This window comes from Bos indicus x Bos taurus, chromosome 3 (genome assembly GCF_003369695.1).
Source record: "Bos indicus x Bos taurus breed Angus x Brahman F1 hybrid chromosome 3, Bos_hybrid_MaternalHap_v2.0, whole genome shotgun sequence".
Taxonomy (NCBI): Eukaryota; Metazoa; Chordata; class Mammalia; order Artiodactyla; family Bovidae; genus Bos; species Bos indicus x Bos taurus.
The window spans coordinates 33,837,355-33,855,350 of record NC_040078.1 but is presented as its reverse complement, the minus strand read 5'-3'; the positions used below and the strand labels follow the sequence as shown (position 1 = coordinate 33,855,350).

General features: G+C 45.5%; 1 protein-coding gene across 1 annotated transcript; it reads left to right on the top strand.

The window, feature by feature from the left end:
• The first annotated feature begins 458 nt into the window (after nt 1–458).
• LOC113889505 (glutathione S-transferase Mu 1-like) lies at nt 459–11,002 on the top strand. Its single transcript, XM_027536258.1, has 8 exons — nt 459–576; nt 882–957; nt 1,365–1,429; nt 1,732–1,813; nt 1,912–2,012; nt 2,759–2,854; nt 2,941–3,051; nt 10,468–11,002. The coding sequence occupies exons 1-8, from the start codon at nt 541–543 to the stop codon at nt 10,555–10,557; spliced, it is 657 nt and encodes a 218-aa protein (XP_027392059.1). The 5' UTR covers nt 459–540; the 3' UTR covers nt 10,558–11,002.
• The last annotated feature ends 6,994 nt before the right edge of the window (nt 11,003–17,996 follow it).

The window sequence follows — 17,996 nt, the reverse complement described above, 5'->3', positions numbered from 1 at the left end:
TTATGTTGTATCTTTATTTTTAGGCACATGATGAGGGATGGGTCCTACACAGTCCCTGAAAGGAGCAGAGGGAAACCACATTTCCTTTCTCTGCCTCCTCACCTCTTTCTATCGCACCGATGGTCTGTTCTGGAAGACCGCAGCTATCATGGGTTATATTAATAAGTCATGGGGGAGCGTTAGGACTGCCTGGGGTTCTTATCTTCCTGTAACACGGGCCGATTTAATGTTATAATTCAGGCTTGTTTCCCGAGGGCACTGGCAACTCCACCGGTTAGCTGACGTCTCCCTGGGGTCGGAAACCAGGAGAGCCCGACCTCGGCGGCCTTTGATCTCTAGGTGCCCAGAGATTGGCTTCTAAAGAAATCTGCTGAGACAGAGTAGACCCTGCTCTGCCGGCCGGGGGCTGAGTCAGGGGCTGGGCTGGGGGCGGGGCCGAGAAGACGGGCGGGTGCTTCCGGGCCCGCTTTCTCCCGGATTCAAAAGTTTCAAGCCCAAGTGCACTGGAGCTTCTCCTTTCTGAGCGTCATAACCTGCACCATGCCCATGATCCTGGGTTACTGGGACATCCGCGGGGTGAGCTGGGGTCCCCCAGGGCGGGGAAGGTGGAGGCGGGTAGGGAAATGCTGCGCCCCCCTGGGAAAATGCTGCAAGGCTGAGGCCGGTTCAAACCAGAAACTTCCATAGGACTTGCTACAGCGGAGCCCCTCTCCCCTCACCCCGATCATCTTATCTGGTTGTTGGCATGTGTGTGTGTGTGGCGTGGGTGGGCTGGTGCAGGTGATGGTGCTGAGGGAGTTGGAGGTGTGGAAGTGACCTGGAACAGTGAGAGTTTTGCAGTCAAGACTGACGTCTGCCCTCTGTCCCACCGTCTCTCCCAGCTGGCCCATGCCATCCGCCTTCTCCTGGAGTACACAGACACAAACTATGAGGAGAGACAGTACTCGGTAGGAGATGGTAATGAAATCCTTCTTCTATTCTAACTTCTGCTCAACTCATATTGATTTGTTGCCAAGCAGCCCATGTCCTGGCCTTGTTGCTCCCATCCCTTAAACTCCACCAGCTGGAAAAGGGACTTTCCCCTTCCCAAACCCTTTGAGGGTGCAGCTGTCCTCCAAAGCAGGACATGAGAGCCCCTTGGGCTCTGCTTAGTGCTTGCATTAGCTCTCTGTAAGCCTCATCTCAGGTAGGTTTCAAATCTTTCTACGTGTGCTTTCCTCCAAAGCTCCATGTGAGATTAGAATTCAGTTCAGAGTCCATATCCACCAATTCAGGGGGTCTTGCCTCTGATTCCTTGGTCGGTCCCCCCGGGAAGGAGGGCTGGATTCCTGGGAGGTTGTTTCACTGCATCTTCTTTTTCTCAGCTCCTGACTATGACAGAAGCCAGTGGCTGGATGAAAAATTCAAGCTGGGCCTGGACTTCCCCAATGTAGGTGCAGGGGCTGGGGTGCTGGGAGGGGGAGTGGACAGTGTCTCCATCCATCTCCTTTCCTGGCTTAGAGGTTTCAGGAACAGGTGCCTTCTGCTCTGTCTTTCAGCTTCCTGGTTCTCTCCCTTGCCCTTCCATGATACTCTGTCCCAGCTCATCCCTCCATTTTGCAGCATATTATTTAGTGCCCACCACAGTATTTAGGCTCTGTGAATGCCAGGTTTCATCTCTGCCCTTTGGTCAATGGAGGGAGTACAGGGGAGTCTGGTGGCCCAAATAACCAGACCCTGTTGTTCTTCCAGCTGCCCTACTTAATTGATGGGACTCACAAGCTCACCCAGAGCAACGCCATCCTTCGGTACATCGCTCGCAAGCACAACATGTGTGAGTGGGTCTGGGGTTGGGGGCAGGGGCGCAGGTCGTCATGCCCTGGGTTGGGCTGGAGGGGATACTGAGGTTGAGTCTCTGTTGTGTGGCCACAGGTGGGGAGACAGAGGAGGAGATGATTCGTGTGGACATTCTGGAGAACCAGGTTGTGGATGTCCGCTTTGCCATGGCCAGGATCTGCTACAGCCCTGACTTTGTGAGTCCTCTCTCTTGGGGGGACAGGGTGTGAGACGCTTGTCATGATCTCATCTACTGGTCTTTTAGATTTTTACTTCCTTAGAGCTACTTATCCACCAAGACATTTTCTTGGAAACTCTGATTCAGTTCCCACCAATCTTAAGAAGAGTCCAGCTTCTCCTGGATGGAAATTCACTTTCTAGACAGGATATTTTCCTCCTTACCCCAGCACCTCCTCTCCACATCTAAGGCCTAAACACATGTGTCCAGTGGGCAGCCCAGGGTTAGACTTTCTTCCTCTCCCTCCTTCCTTTCAGCTTCCAGTTCTCTCCAGCTGTCCAGAAACTGCTCAGACGTCCACACCATTCCTGTCTCCCACACTGGAATGTAGGACTTCTTTCCTAATCATTTTAGTGTTGATCAGCCTGAGGTCTGAGGACCAAGCTCCGCCAGGTCTCACAGCACTGCTGGTCTGACCCAGGGCAGGTGTCTGGAGCTGAGTGGTGACAGGTCCGGGAACAGTGCGTTTTGCCCTTTGCCTTCCCACAGTCTCTCACAGATGGGAGATGGTTCCCACAGGAGTCTAGTGAACACAGGTGGGTTGAATTGGCCCTGGACCCTGACTCACGTACAGTCAAGGGACATGACTGCTCACCTGACGGCTGGGATCAGACACAGCCCTGGGAGGACTGCTCTCTGCCGGGAGGACTGCTCTGTGCCGGGAAGTCTGTGTGTGAGGGTGGTGACAGCTGTTTTGTGTCTCAGGAGAAACTGAAGCCTGGTTTCTTGAAGGAGATCCCTGAAAAAATCAAGCTGTTCTCAGAGTTTCTGGGGAAGAGGCCTTGGTTTGCAGGGGACAAGGTGAGTTGGACGGCTTTGGGGGCGGGATAACTGTCATTTCCCCAGGTTCAGAGTTCAGTCCGCATTCATGCTTTGTCTTCCTGCAGCTCACCTATGTGGATTTCCTGGTTTATGACGTCCTTGACATGCACCGCATATTTGAGCCCAAGTGCCTGGACGCATTCCCAAACCTGAAAGACTTCATTTCTCGTTTTGAGGTGATTCTCCTGAACCCCTTGTATTTACGTCTTTCTTCTCTCTCTTATTCTCCCTGATTTCCTAGTTAGAACTACAGTGAAGACTAGCATTTATGGAGAATTTTGTTTACCAGAATCTCTCCTCAGTTACTGACGTGTATTGTGTCACATTTAACCTTTATAACATTCTTACATGTGGAACAATTATCCTCTCCATTTTACAGATAAGGAATTAAGCTGAAAGGATAAGTAATTTCTGATGGTCACACAACCAGTACAGGCTGTGCTGGTCTCCTAGTCATACTGTCTGGCTTCTATGGGCAGCAGTCAGTGGCTGTCCATCTCCTGTACTGAAATGAAAAGCTCAGGTCCTTTTATTGTCTGGGTTCACAGTTCTGGAAAGTGTGTAGGAAGCAGAATATTCAGGAGATGGTATGCAGCTGGCATTAGTAGAATGAGACACAGTAGGAATGATACCAAGTTCTAAAAACACAGACAATATATTCTCCTGATCTCCAAAGGGCTCTGCAGCAATTGAGCCTCCACCTGTTGTTCTGAGATTCTCAGGGCTGTAGTTGGTGCTGGGATTTGGGTGCATACAGAGGTGTCCTGTGCAAGGATTTCATCTTGACACCTCTTATGGTGGGCAGTTCCTTTACTCCTCATCTCCAGTCCCTTTTTCCTTCATGTTAACTCCAGATTCCATCTCAGAGATGCAATAGTACATTCATTTTAAGTCACATTCTCTGATCTGATCCTCTCCCCTGTATGAGACACTGTGTCAGGCACAAGTGGGATACAGAAGTCATGCAGTCCTGGCGCCCAGCCTCTTGGGCTCAGTGCAGCTGGAGAACTATAGGAACCTTGAGCTGTGTGGTGTGGGTGGAGCCACCTTGGTTCTGGAGGAGCACAGCCTGAACTCACCTCCCAGCTCATCATTCACCCAACTGGAGAGCAACAGAGTCTGCTTTGTGACAGATATGGGAATTTGAAGCTGTTGTCCACTCGGTGTTTTGGCCTACAATCTGTTTCGTATTCCTACTCCCCATCATGAAATTTGCTTTCTCAGCTAGTTCTCATCAGCTCTGGTTTTGGTCCAAGGCTTGTTGCCTTGAGAATTTTGCAAGAGCTGGGGTGACTGCCCAGCAGGCAGGATGGGGACAGACGTGGCCTGCGGTGTGGCCTGTTGGGCCCTGGGCTGTAGGGCACAGGCAGCCCTAGATCTTAGAGTCCTGGGAGCTCTTGGGCACTGTCTGTCTTGGGAAAATGGTGCACAGGTACACCTGAGTGTCTCACTGTCTGGTTGGCTCTAGCAGGACTGAGGATGTAGGTTGGGGCCAAGTGAGAGTGGACTCAGGTCCCATGCCAGGCAGTTGGTCTGTGTCTTTTAAGTGGAATAATTAGAGTCTGGCCTGAGCTAGGCTTACTGCTCCACACCCTCCTATCATGTTTGATCCATGTTTTGCTGAGTAATAGGGTGAAATGTGGTCTCTTCTTTATGTTGCCTGGCCACTTTCTGAGCCCTTTTGCTTTGCTAGGCCTTCATCCCTCTGTGGGCAAACCCTGTGAACTAGGAGCCTTTTCTGAGGAAGAGATTATTTTTTGCTTGATGAGAGGAACAAATACTCCTATGAAGAGATGTCAATGGAGAAACATTTGACACCACTTAAGAACAGTGAGTTTTGACTTTACTTGGAGACCTTCAATTTTGTTTGGAACCCAGGAGACAGCTTCCCATAGAGCTCTGAAGATGTAGGGTAGGAGACAGTAGGTATATGAATTTTTGGCTGGGATATACATATAGTCAAGCATGCATCTTAGTAAAAGATTAATGCTAATTATTGAAAAACAAACATCTCAAGTTAATGATCTTAGTGCTTTTCTCTGTGTGGGAAGATGGGTAAATCTGGAGTCATGAAAATTCTTTTTTTGAGATGCATCCTAACTCTCTGGGGCCCCCCTGTCTAAAACACAGAATGTTTCATCCTGGTTTTCTTCATCCTGAAATGTCAGGGTGGATTGTCTGTGGTTGACTGCAGTAGATTGAAGCATACCCCTTTCTATACCAGTTAGGAGGGAATATCTTCAGGCTTTTTGCTGTTCATGGAAACGATATAAGATTTGCATTCAGTCTTTTATTTTCATAAACTTTAAAAAGTTATTGATTTATTTTTGGCTGGGCTGGGTCTTCGTTGCTGGGCCTGGGCTTTCTCTTGTTGCAGGGAGCTCGGTTACTTTCTAGTCGCGGTGCTCTGGCTTCTAATGCAGTGGCTTTTCTTGTTGCAGAGCACCAGATTCCAGGCACTTGAGGTTCAGTACTTGTGGCTCTCAGGCTGTAGAGCATAGGCTCAGTTGCCCCGGGGCATGTGAAATCTTCCCAGACCAGGGATTGTACCCACGTCCCCTGATTTGGCAGGCAGATTCTCAACCACTGGACCACCAGGGAAGTCCTTCATTCTTGACAAATCCTTTAAAAGGCTGTAAATTAGATTTTTCGTGAAGGAGCCTTTCCAGTTGTTTGAATTTAAAAACACCTCTTTTCTGTTATTTTTTCCCTTTGGTGTTAGATTCTACCTTATTAAGTTAATCAGGCTTAGTCTCAGGTCATTGTGTGCTATATTTACATATCTGACGTGAAGAGATTTTTTAAAATACAGAATTTTTTTGGCTACCTTGGTGTTAGTTGTGTCGTGTGGGGTCTTCCACTGTGGTGCTCAGGCTGCTTCTGCTTGTGCTGCGTGGGCTCCAGAGCACATGGGCTCTGTGGTGTGCGGGCGTAGTTGCCCCGGGGCATGTGGGATCTTAGTTCCTTGACCAGGAATTGAACTGCCTTCACTGCACTGGAAGGCAGATTCCTAACAACTGGACCACCAGGGAAGTCCCCTGATTTGTGGAGATTTGCAAGACACAGTTGCTTTCAATTCCCTGAAGAACTGGGCTGCTACCTAAATGATATCAAAAGATTGATTTGACCAACTACCTTTTTTTTAAATTTTGTTTTTTTATATCAGTTGGAAAATTTCCAACTAAACTGGAAATCAAAAGATCTATTCTAGAACTTTAGGGATCAGTGTATTGTGTCTTCAAATGTTTGCAGAAGGCCCTCTTTCTGAGTGCCCAAGTCAAACTCAGACTAGTTTACCCTTGGTCAAAAACAAAACCAACCAACCAAACAAAACCCCCAAACCAAACTCCAGTATTGCTTTTATTAGGCCCTGAATATTAGATTGTAATTTTAACCTTATGGTGTGTGGGCTCAGGTAACCCTGTTGGTTTCTTCTGTTATATTTAATTAACATTGCCTGAGAGGCAGATTATATGCGGTGTCTTATGCCAGGCAGGGGAGCATTCCCCAGTGAGACATGTTTGTATACCCCCACAGTATAATCAGGTAAAAGAGATATAACCATCTTACATAAAGCCTGTTCAAATATACCACTTTTTAGTATGTTACTGAGTCCAAGTTTAGTCTGCTTGCTGCACAACAGGCCAATCATCTGAGAGACAAGGTACAGACTGAGAAGATGGCAGACTAATGTCTCAAAATAACCATCTTATCAGGGTCTGGATGCCAGGTTCTTTTATACAACAGAAATGGGGGAGGTGAGGAAGTAAAGTAAAAAGGTCATTAATCTTGCAAATATCTCCTGGAATTGCCAGCCTTGGGGAGGGGATATATTAATTTTTTCCTTCCTGTAGCCATCCACAGGTGGACAGGTCCTGAATAAGGGCACTTTGGTTTAACATTCAGGCAGAGGGGCAGGTTCCCCAGGGCAGGCCATTATGTATGGAGGGTATCCTTTTAGTGAACAAAAGCAATGGGAAGCAAAATTTAAAGTAAAAGAAACAGATCTAGACTTCTCTGTTGGTACAATGGATAAGAATCTGCCTGTCAATGCAGGGGACATGGGTTCAATCCTTGTTCTGGGAAGATTCCACATGATGCAGTGCAACTAAACCTGCACCACAACTAATGAGCCTGGCTCTAGGGCCTGAAAGCCACAGCTACTAGTCTATGTGCTGCAACTACCTACTGAAGCCCACGCACCTGGAGTCTGTGCACCACCACAAGAGAAGCTACTGCAATGAGAAGACTGCATCATAATGAAGAGTAGCCCTCACTGGCTGGAACTAGGGAAAGCCCAGGCTCATAATGAAGACCCAGTGCAGCCGAAAAAAAAAGATACAAATCTTAAAAAAAAAAAAAGAAACAGATCCAACATTGAGGCAGATTTGTTCTTCCCCATAACAAATAACTTTCATCTCAATTCTATCAACTATTAATATTTTACCTTTAACCATAGCCCTTGTAAGGATCCTGTTAACAAGTCTTGGTCTTATAAGGAGTCCCAGAAACTTTCCCTTTTATTCCCTGGCCATTTTACCCAGTTCTGTCCCAGTGAGGGGTTGAGCCAAGGGACCCAGGCTTTTTTTTCCATCTTTATTGGATTGTTTGGCATATTGCCCTGAGCAATTGCTGGTGAATTTTTCTACTTTCTTGCCTTTAAAATTTTCCTACACTGGGGTAAATAGAGTGGATTTGTTGGGTCTCTTTAACATTTAAGGGGACTGATAAAGGGTCTTTTTGGCCCATCCAAAACATCTTTTTTGGTAATGCTGGATCAAAATCTTTAATTTCATGCCATCAAAGTCTGTTTCAGTTATCATACCTCTTAATAGCCATCTAAATATTTTCATCCTATTGGGACCAGTCCCTTTAAAATTTCTACTTTGTAGGAAGAGCTCACTTGACTTTCCCTTCAGCTTTTAACTATTCCCTTGTTAATTAACCTAATTAACTTTAGTTATTCTTTTGTTTTTATTAGCATCTGTAAGATCCATTGAGGGGAAGCTGAGACCATAAATAAAGCTCTAGGAACAATTTTTGTTGGTTGGTTGATGGGTTTGAAACTAAGGAAGTTCTTAAGGTTAGCCACCATTATATATCTGTGTATCCACCCTTTAGTTTGATTTTTCCATAGGGACCAGCTAAACAACTGTTTTCAGTGAGAGATCTCTAAAAATTTACCAATTTAGTAGGTTTCCCAGTTTAAAGGATCCATTATTAGAATTCTTAGTTATAATTCAAACCAATAAGAGGCAAGAGGAATGCCCATAAGAGAGTGCAAAGGATGCAGCCTTCTCAAGAACCAGGAAGTTTACTCACAAATATAGTCTAAGAAAGGAAAGGCCTTTGTTGTACAGGGAGACACAAGGAGGGTTGAAACAGCAAAGACCCTTTATGAAGTGGGACCTCTAATGACACACTGAGCTAATGCTAGCATAGCTGGACAAAAAGGCTCTTGGAATCACAGTCTGTGCAACTTGCTGCCAGCCATACACCGTATGTGTACCTTCATGATCAGAGAGACTAAGCTTTCAAAGTGCACTGGAAGATGCCTAAGAAGATGAGGTAGAACTTTTATGTCTCAAAGCTACAGGGAGATGATGCAAGTTCTTCCTAGAAGGACTTTTGTTTCCTTAAGGTCAGAATTTGAAAACAAAACTTTTTTTGGCCAAAGTAATCCCAATTTTACCAGGCCTTCTAAATCATTCAGTCTGATTGATTTTAAAACCCATTCCTCTAGCTGTGTACACAAAAACCCCCTAATTTTGAGTGTCAAAGAACCCTTTTTTGACCATTTTTAGGATGAGATCTCCTTTGGTATAGTTTCCCCAATTAAGTAAGTATTTGCAAGTGTAAACTCCATATGTAATGTACCTGAACCTGCCTGTAGTGTCAGTCTCAGGTTGGCAATCTGTCACCCCTCTTTCTTTTGTTTATAAAGCTTTGTTTCCCATTTCACAGTATGTTTGTCAGGGTAAATTTCTTTTGATAAGTGTGTCTGGTGGGCCCTTCTGCTACTTGTCAGCTTAACTCTGCTCGTTGTCACCCTGTAGTCATTTCAGGTCTTTGATATGTCTCAGACAGTCTGAAAACACCGTGGGCATTGGGAACACAGGTTGGCCAAACCTTTTGTGTGTGTCCCTGGATGAGCAAGTTTCTTTAAAAAGTGGGATTCCCTATGGGATTGCTGTGTGGTATGAGGACTTGCCTCCACCACTCCTGCAAGTTTTCTCAATTGCCTGAAAAAGCCTTGCTTGGCCAGGAGGAGCTCTGTCCCTTATCTATGGAGCTAAGAGATCTCATGTGGTATCTACACTATATTCCGGCCAACTCTGGTAAATTAGTCAATCCAAGGAAGGACACCAACCAGTCCCTGACCTACGCACCCAACCTGAACCTTCCCACCCAACCTGAACCTTCCCAGTGTCTCAGCTGGGTACTTTCTCAGTATCTCTAAAATGAGATGACAGGAAGCTTTTTCATGTACCACTAAAGAAAACTCAGGATTGTCAACCAAGATGGTAAATCTGAGATCATGAGAGATTCACCTAAATTCATATGATCACGTACAGAGGTGGACCGGCACAAGGGGCCTTGCTGGTACCAAGGCTCCAGCTCCTTGTAAGGTTCCAATACCAGTAAGAAGTCTCATCTGAACTCCTTTGTGGTCACTATAACTGTCCACTGGAAACAAAGCCCACACAATGTAAGAGCATGAGTTTCCCTTTTATTTGGAGACCTGTATGCTAGGAGACACCCTCTCAGATATCTCAGATATTTCTGGGCAACTGCTTTCAGGAGGTGGAGGAGGAGGTCTGGGAAATAGGAGTAATCAATTATACGTCTTGGTAAAGATTACTGCTAATTACCAAAAGCTAGGGATCTCAAGTTACTGATTTTAGTGCTTTACTCTGGGTAGAAAACTATACAAACCTAGGTTGATTAGAGTGCTTCTTTAGATGCATTGTAACTCTCTAGGGACTGTGTATCCAAAACAGAGAATGTTTCATCTGTTTTTTCCCATCCTGAATTCCCCTACGGGCACACTGTTGGTGGGCAACTGCCAGGACTGGTCACTTAACTGTTTGTATAAGTGGATGATGAGTGAGTCTCCTTGTTTTTTTTTTGTTTTTTGTTTTTTTTCCAGCTGTGAAGAAGGGGGTGCAGCAGAGAGACCTCAGAATTGAGAGGGAGAGCGAGCAGGCTGCATTCTAGCCATATTACTTATGTGCAGTGTGAGCACGAGGGAGGTGCTTATCCTCTGTGTGCCTCAGTCTCCCATCTGATAAATGGTCTCAGTAGAACCCATCTTGCAGGGAAGTCATTTAGGGATTCTGAACCTATGTCATCATCTCCAGCAACAAGCCCTGGGTGGAGTCTCCAAATGTCCTGTTTTATCAAGATATCACTTGAATTACAGATAATTGAAAGAGTTAACTTTCCAGAGTTGGGGACACCAGGAGGATGGTATTTTGTCCCAATATTTGACTCCACATGGAAGGGCTATATCTAGGTTCCAAACTTAGGGAGACCTGCATGAACCGTAGTGGGGCAGCAGACCTGAAGCCTGACCTTTTTCCCACCCTCAGGGCCTGAAGAAGATCTCTGCCTACATGAAGTCCAGCCGCTTCCTCCCAGGCCCTCTGTTCCTGAAGCTTGCCGTGTGGGGCAACAAGTAGTGCCCGCAACCAGGAGATGGGCGTGAGGAGCCAGTGCCTTGGAGACCAAGTGGACCTTCCTACCTGCGGAACCATCTGTCTTTTTCATTCTCCTTCTGTTCACTCTAGATGCTTCCTTGGCCCCCTTATCTCCCTCCCACCCCCCCTTTCCAGCCATCCTTTATTTCAGTTTCCCACTTTTTTTTTTCTCTCTTTTTTTTTTTTTAGCAAAGGTCCTCCCCCACCCCACATTATCCCTCCTGCACTAAAGCCACCCAGACTATCCTTCCCTTCCATGGTTGCTTCTGCTGTGAGGAGCCCAGCCAGATCCCTGGCCCATGGAGCTTTGTTCTGAGCTGCCAATATTGCCCTGAAGACCAGACCTGGCCTAGTGTGAAGTCTGTGCTTCCCAGTGTGGTTCCTGCCCAGCCTGTCTGATCCCCAGTAAAGCTTTATCACACCTGCTGTGTCTTGTCTTATTCCCTCCTGGCTTCCTGGAGTCATGACCAACTATGTTGGGTGTGTGGTGGTGTCCATTTTCCCTTCTGTTGTGCTCTGCAGGGCCGCATGGATGGGCGTGTGGTGGGAAGTCGGGCACAGGTGGGATTATACTATTGCTTGTTCATTTCTATCTCCACTTCATGCACCTCTGTTTCTTAGCATGAGGTGTCTACAGAAGCGAGGCCCTTCTGTGCCTGGTTTCCTCTTTAATTCAGCATTCATGGGCTGCCTCCTTTCAGCTTGTAGTATGTGTAGCTGTGTCATGGTTCAGGGGGCTCTTGGGTGCTGGGGACGTCTGAGTAGTCTACTGATGGTGTGGGATCCTGGTGGATTCACTTCTGTCACCTTCTCCTGGAAGTTTTCTCTGCTTTAGATACTCTTCATCTGTGTTCTTACAACATATATCAATAACATTTGCTTCCAGTGTATTATAATCATTGTTTAACTTGTTCTTTCTCTAACTTGGTCATAAAGACATTGAGGAGAGAATCCATTTCTTATTTGACTTTATATCTCACATCTATTATACTACCTTGCACACAGTAAATGTTCAATAACGGTTGGAAACGTGAAAGAAGTATCTCTAGTTAAAACCCTGGGAAACTCTACAGCCATTGTATGGATTTAGGGCTCTGCATATAGGTACCTGGCTTCCAGGTGGTACTAGTGGTTAAGAACCCACCTGCCAATGCAGGAGATGTAAGAGATGCAGGGTTCGATCCTTGGGTCGGGATGATCCGCTGGAGGAGGGCATGGCAACCCACTTCAGTATCTTTGCCTGGAGAATCTCATGAACAGAGGAGCCTAACAGGCTACAGTCCATGGGGTCACAAAGAGTCAGACTCAACTGAAGCGATTCAGCACTATATAGTTTCTTGAGCCACTTAAGATAAAGAATCAACATCAGAAGATTTGAAATCTATAGGTCTAGGGGAAAGCCATTCAATTCAGTTCAGTTCAGTTGCTCAGTCGTGTCCAACTCTTTGCGATCCGTGAATTGCAGCATGCCAGGCCTCCCTGTCCATCACCAACTCCTGGAGTTCACCCAAACTCACGTCCATCGAGTCAGTGATGCCATCCAGCCATCTCATCCTCTGTCGTCCCCCTTTCCTCCTGCCCCCAATCCCTCCCAGCATCAGGGTCTTTTCCAATGAGTCAACTCTTCGCATGAGGTGGCCAAAGTATTGGAGTTTCAGCTTTAGCATCATTCCTTCCAAAGAACAACAAGGACTGATCTCCTTTAGAATGGATTGGTTGGATCTCCTTGCAGTCCAAGGGACTCTCAAGAGTCATTTTATCTCTGGTTCCTCTGCCTTTTCTAAAACCAGCTTGAACATCTGGAAGTTCACAGTTCATGTATTGGTGAAGCCTGGCTTGGAGAATTTTGAGCATTACTTTACCAGTGTGTGAGATGAGTGCAATTGTGCAGTGGTTTGAGCATTCTTTGGCATTGCCTTTCTTTGGGATTGGAATGAGAACTGACCTTTTCCAGTCCTGTGGCCACTGCTGAGTTTTCCAGATTTGCTGGCATATTGAGTGCAGCACTTTCACAGCATCATCTTCCAGGATTTGAAATAGCTCAACTGGAATTCCATCACTTCCACTATCTTTGTTCGTAGTGATGCTTTCTAAGGCTCACTTGACTTCACATTCCAGGATGTCTGGCTCACTCTAGGTGAGTGATCACACCATTGTGATTATCTGGATCATGAAGATCTTTTTTGTGCAGTTCGTCTGTGTATTCTTGCCACCTCTTCTTAATATCTTCTGCTTCTGTTAGGTCTAGCCATTAGGTCTCCCTAACTTAAGCATTTAGTGGGCTGTAGCTGGCCCTTGGATAACTTGACCTGAAATGAGCAGAGCTAGTGTGTGGACCAAAGTGTAGCCACTCTGTGCAGTCATTAGGGAGAATGCCATTTGAGGTAAAGTGTAGGCCTCATCAGATAACAATATGATTGGCAGATCCTTCAAAGAGTGGCTGGATGGTGAAGTTGGGCTTGTTATAGCACAGCCTCAAGTCTTGACTTGGCCTCAAGTCATAGCCCTCAGGTGCTTTGGAGAAGAGTCTTGTTGGGTATTTGTCTGGATGGTCATTTCTTGCAGTTATTAAGCAAAAAAATATTAAGCAAAAGTAGGAATAATGTGAAGTAAAAACGATTTTTTAAATAAATAAATGATTATTTAAAAAAGTAAAACTGCTAACATAAAAAAGTCCAGTAAACTAATAGTTAATGAAACTTTAAGTCAGTAAATATTTTTGATTTTGCAAGCCATATGTTCTCCATCATCACAGTTGTTCACCTTTATTATTGTAGTGTGAAAGCAGCCATGGGACATACATAAATGAATGGATGGGGCTGTATTTCAAGAGAACTTCAAAAACAGGTGAACTTATTTCTCTAACTCTGGATTTATATGCTCAAATTGAAAGGGCATAGCTAGTGTGGGAAGAGAAGGCAATGGCACCCCACTCCAGTACTCTTGCCTGGAAAATCCCATGGATGGAGGAGCCTGGCAGGCTGCAGTCCATGGGGTCGCTAAGAGTTGGACACGACTGAGCGACTTCACTTTGACTTTTCACTTGCATGCATTGGAGAAGGAAATGGCAACCCACTCCAGTGTTCTTGCCTGGAGAATCCCAGGGACGGGGGAGCCTGGTGGGCTGTCGTCTATGGGGTCGCACAGACTCAGACATGACTGAAGCGACTTAGCAGCAGCAGCAGCAGCAGCTAGTGTGGGAGGGAGGGTTAAGAGAGAGGGGACATATGTATACCTATGGCTGATTCATGTTGATTATATGACAGAAATCAACACAATATTATAAAGAAATTATCCTCCACATAAATAATAAATAACTATCTTAAAACTTAAATTTTAGACTCAGACGTAAGAGATGACCATCAAAAAAACCTAAAGAACAAAATAACTCAGTCCTTTTAAAAAAAGTGAGGCAATATGTGATAATGAAGACAGTTGCAAATCAAGTATGAACACATTTGTTTAAATGTGAAATATTTCTTCTTAATAGCATTTCTTGTTTTCCATACTTTTCATCTTAAACATGGTTCCTTTTGTAAATTCTTGCAATCCTAGTTTGCATTTTGTTATTCAAAATGTTATAAGCAAGTGGAAAATTTTTGTCTCATATATAATTTGTCAGTATCTTGTCTGTCAGGAAGCATTTAACAGGAGGCTTCCTGTGTGCTGTTTTGGATCTGTCATGAATCCTCTGTCCCTTATTAATTCCTGAATATTCAGGAATTAAGTGGAGCAGCAAGCTACTCCCGGGGGCTGAAGTATGCATGCATTTACATACAGTGATAAGCAACTATTTACGACCCTCTTCCTTTTTATGAACCATACGGTAAAAGTGATTATTTACAACCCTCTCTCTTTCATATGGATGACCTCATGTTTCCTTGATAACTTGTAAGTTTTGATTTTATCTCTGCTGAAAATAGCTGCCTTGTAAGACAGTATAAATACTCACACAATGTTGAATAAAACATCTCTGCTCCATCAGAGCTTTGGTCCCCGTGTCTTGCTTTCTCTCCCTCTCTCTCTCCCCCGCCCATCTCTCTTTTTCAGGCTGATACCCTGGAGCGCAGAGGCCCTCTGGGTTCACTTTCCTGCCGGGGCTTCCTTCACCTCCTCGACAGGGCGCCTGAGGCCTTCGTGAACAGAGCAAGCCCCGTGCAGGGGCTTTATTGGTTTTCTGCGTAAACCGAGGAATATCAGCCTCTTTCTCTCTCCTTTACTTTCTTATCGGTTGACTTGGGACCACCAGGTTCCGGCCCATTAAAGGACCTCAACACTTGTCAATGGTTATTTCTAATGTCTTATTTTAAGATTAAAAAATGTTCTCTATAACCTAAAGTTACACAGACAACACTTACAAACTCAAAAAAAAAAAAATTAGCGAGATGAATACATATTTAGATTCTTCTGTTTGTATTTATTATACTATTAATCTTGTGTTCTGAGGCTATTTCATTTAGAAACACTGTTAATTCACTGAGAATTCAGAAGGTCAGAAGTAGAGCTGGAGGGAATTATGGAAGGCCACACAGAAGAAAGACCACAGGCTGGACTTCTCAACTGGATACTGGTCACTGTGTGTTTCGATGTCTTGCACAGCATTCTCTAAAATATTAGAACTTGTCAACACGTTACAGTCAAGAGAGAGAGCACATGTAAATCCAGAAGACGTGACCACACTGACACTGAATATCAGCGAGGCAACCACTGGCTGCATCAGGCCCTTCAGCCCCCTCTCCAGTTTCCTGAGTCCCCCTGCCCCCTACTGCCTTCCACACCCGCTGCCCCCACCGGTGGGACCCCTGGGCCTGGAGGCTGAGTCTGAGAGCCTGCTCCACCAGCCCCCCTCCTCCTCCTGCAGGACTGACGTCCTCCTCCTGACGGGGCCGCCTGTGCTCGGGGCCCATCCCTGTGTCCTCAGTTCCTTGTCCCAGCAGGCACGGCCTCTTTCTCCTGCCTTCAAGCTCCGTCCATCTCAGTGCCCCTCGGTGTTTGAACACTGAAAATCTCTTCCATACTTAAAAATTCCTCCCTGTATTTCCCAGAAGACTTCCAGCCTTTATTACCCAGGATGGTCTTATGGTGCTGCTATATGTCAGGATCATAGTGATTGTTTTTTCATAAAGGAAAATGATAAATGGATGAATTAGATTGCAGTATGTTACAGCATCTGCTTTACCTATTTTAAACATTACTATTGTGCTTAATGTAGCTTTGGAAAATCATTTTCTCATTGAAATCTACTGGTGTTTCTGTAAGTTCAAGATGTAGAAAGGTCAGAATTGTAATTCCTCATTACGTTATGAAATGTGTAACTATTGTGAAGGTCAGCACTTTTGGTGACCATAGTCACCATTGCTTCCCTGTGGGCAAAAGGACAAGAGAATCCACTTGACCCTGAGCCACATCCTGAGTCTGGACCCAGAACTGAGCCATGAGGACAGGCAAGGTAGGAATGGCTGGGACCATTGAGGGACTGAGCTCTGCTGGTCTCTGCTGACACACTCTCTATACTTCTAAATTTAGCAGAGATTTGCTAAACTTTAAGTCTGTGATTTAACAGGGATTTGAGAAGGAAATGGCAACCCTCTCCAGTATTCTTGCCTGGAGAATCCCAGGGACGGGGGAGCCTGGTGGGCTGCCGTCTATGGGGTCACACAGAGTTGGACACGACTGAAGTGACTTAGCAGCAGCAGCAGCAGAAAAAGTCTATCTGCCTTCCAAGCCCCACTCCATACTATACCATGGTGATTTGAATCTTCTTGGAACAATGGTTCATGCCCTTCTATCCTACAAAGTGTCATGCTGTGCTGTGCTTAGTCATGTTCGACTCTTTGGGACCCCATGGACCATAGTCAGCCAGGCTTCTCTGTCCTTGAGATTTCCCAGGCAAGAATACTAGAGTGGGTTGCCATTTCCTCCTCTAGGGGATCTTCCAAACCCAGGGATGGAAACCATGGCTCCTGAGTTTCCTTCACTGCCAGGCATATTCTTTACCACTGAGCCACTTGGGAAGCTCTATTTTTAAACATATATTTTTATAGTATACCAACTTTGTGTTTTTGGAGAAAGGCATGGCAATCCACTCCAGTATTCTTGCCTGGAGTATCCCATGGAAAGAGAGCCTGGTGGGCTTGTTGCAGGAAAGGGGACCCCTTCCAGGGCCCTAAACTGGGGTCTTGTCTAACACTTGGAAAAGAATTGTCCGAGGAGACACGTGCTGACAAAGCAACAGATTTTATTGGGAAGGGCACCCGGGTGGAGAGCAATAGGGTAAGGGAACCCAAGAGAATAGCTCTGCCCTGTGGCTTGCAGTCTTGGGTTTTATGGTAATGGGATTAGTTTCTGGGTGGTCTTTGGCCAATCACTCTAATTCAGTCTTTCCTGGTGGCACATCATCACTCAGCCAAGATGGATGCTAGGGAGAGGGATTCTGGGAAGTAGACGGACACCCGGTGTCTCCTTTCGACCTTTTCCGAACTCTTCCGGTTGGTGGTGGCTTATTAGTTCTGTGTTCCGTATCAGGATCTCCTGTCATAAAACAACTCATGCAAATGGTTACTATGGTGCCTGGCCAGGGTGGGTGGTTTCAGTCAGTGTGCTTCCCCTAACAGGTTTATAGTCCATGGGGTTGCAAAGAGTCAGACATGACTGAAGCAACTTAGGACATAACCCATAGCACAACTTTATGTTTTAACTTATCAAATTTGTTTGTTTTTCAAAGTTCCTATCATTTGTTTCCTACATCCACTACTTTGTAATATCCTTTCAACAAACAAAAGAAACCATAGCCCACCCAATGTCCTATTCTCCTAGTTTTGAAATAACCTTCTGTCTCAAAGAGGAAAGTTGGCAGGTAGGACATTGTCCTTGTGCATTTTGTACTACAAGTCACAGATCATGGAGTAACTTCAAAGGACACCGAGCCCACACACTTATATATAAGACAGATAATCAACAAGGACATACTATACAGTACAGGGCACTACGGGCGTCCCTAGTGGCTCAGATGGTAAAGAATCTGCCTGCAATGCAGGAGACCTGGGTTTGATCCCTGGGTTGGGACGATCCCCTGGAGGAGGGCATGGCAACCCACTCTAACATTCTTGCCTGGAGAATCCCCATGGACAGAGGAACCTGGTGGGCTACATATAGTCCATGGGGTCACAAAGAGTCAGACACAACTGAGCGACTAAGCACAGCACAGGAAACTCTACTCAGTATACTGTCTATGATAACCTATATGAGAAGAGAATCTGAAAAAGAATGGATATATGTTTATGTATAATTGAATCACTTTGTTGTACACCTAAAATAAAGCAGGATTATAAATCAAATATACTTCAATAAAATTTTTTTTAAAGGCACAGATCACTCTCTTAAAATCACATTGGGTCACAGGGAGGCCTGGCATGCTGCAA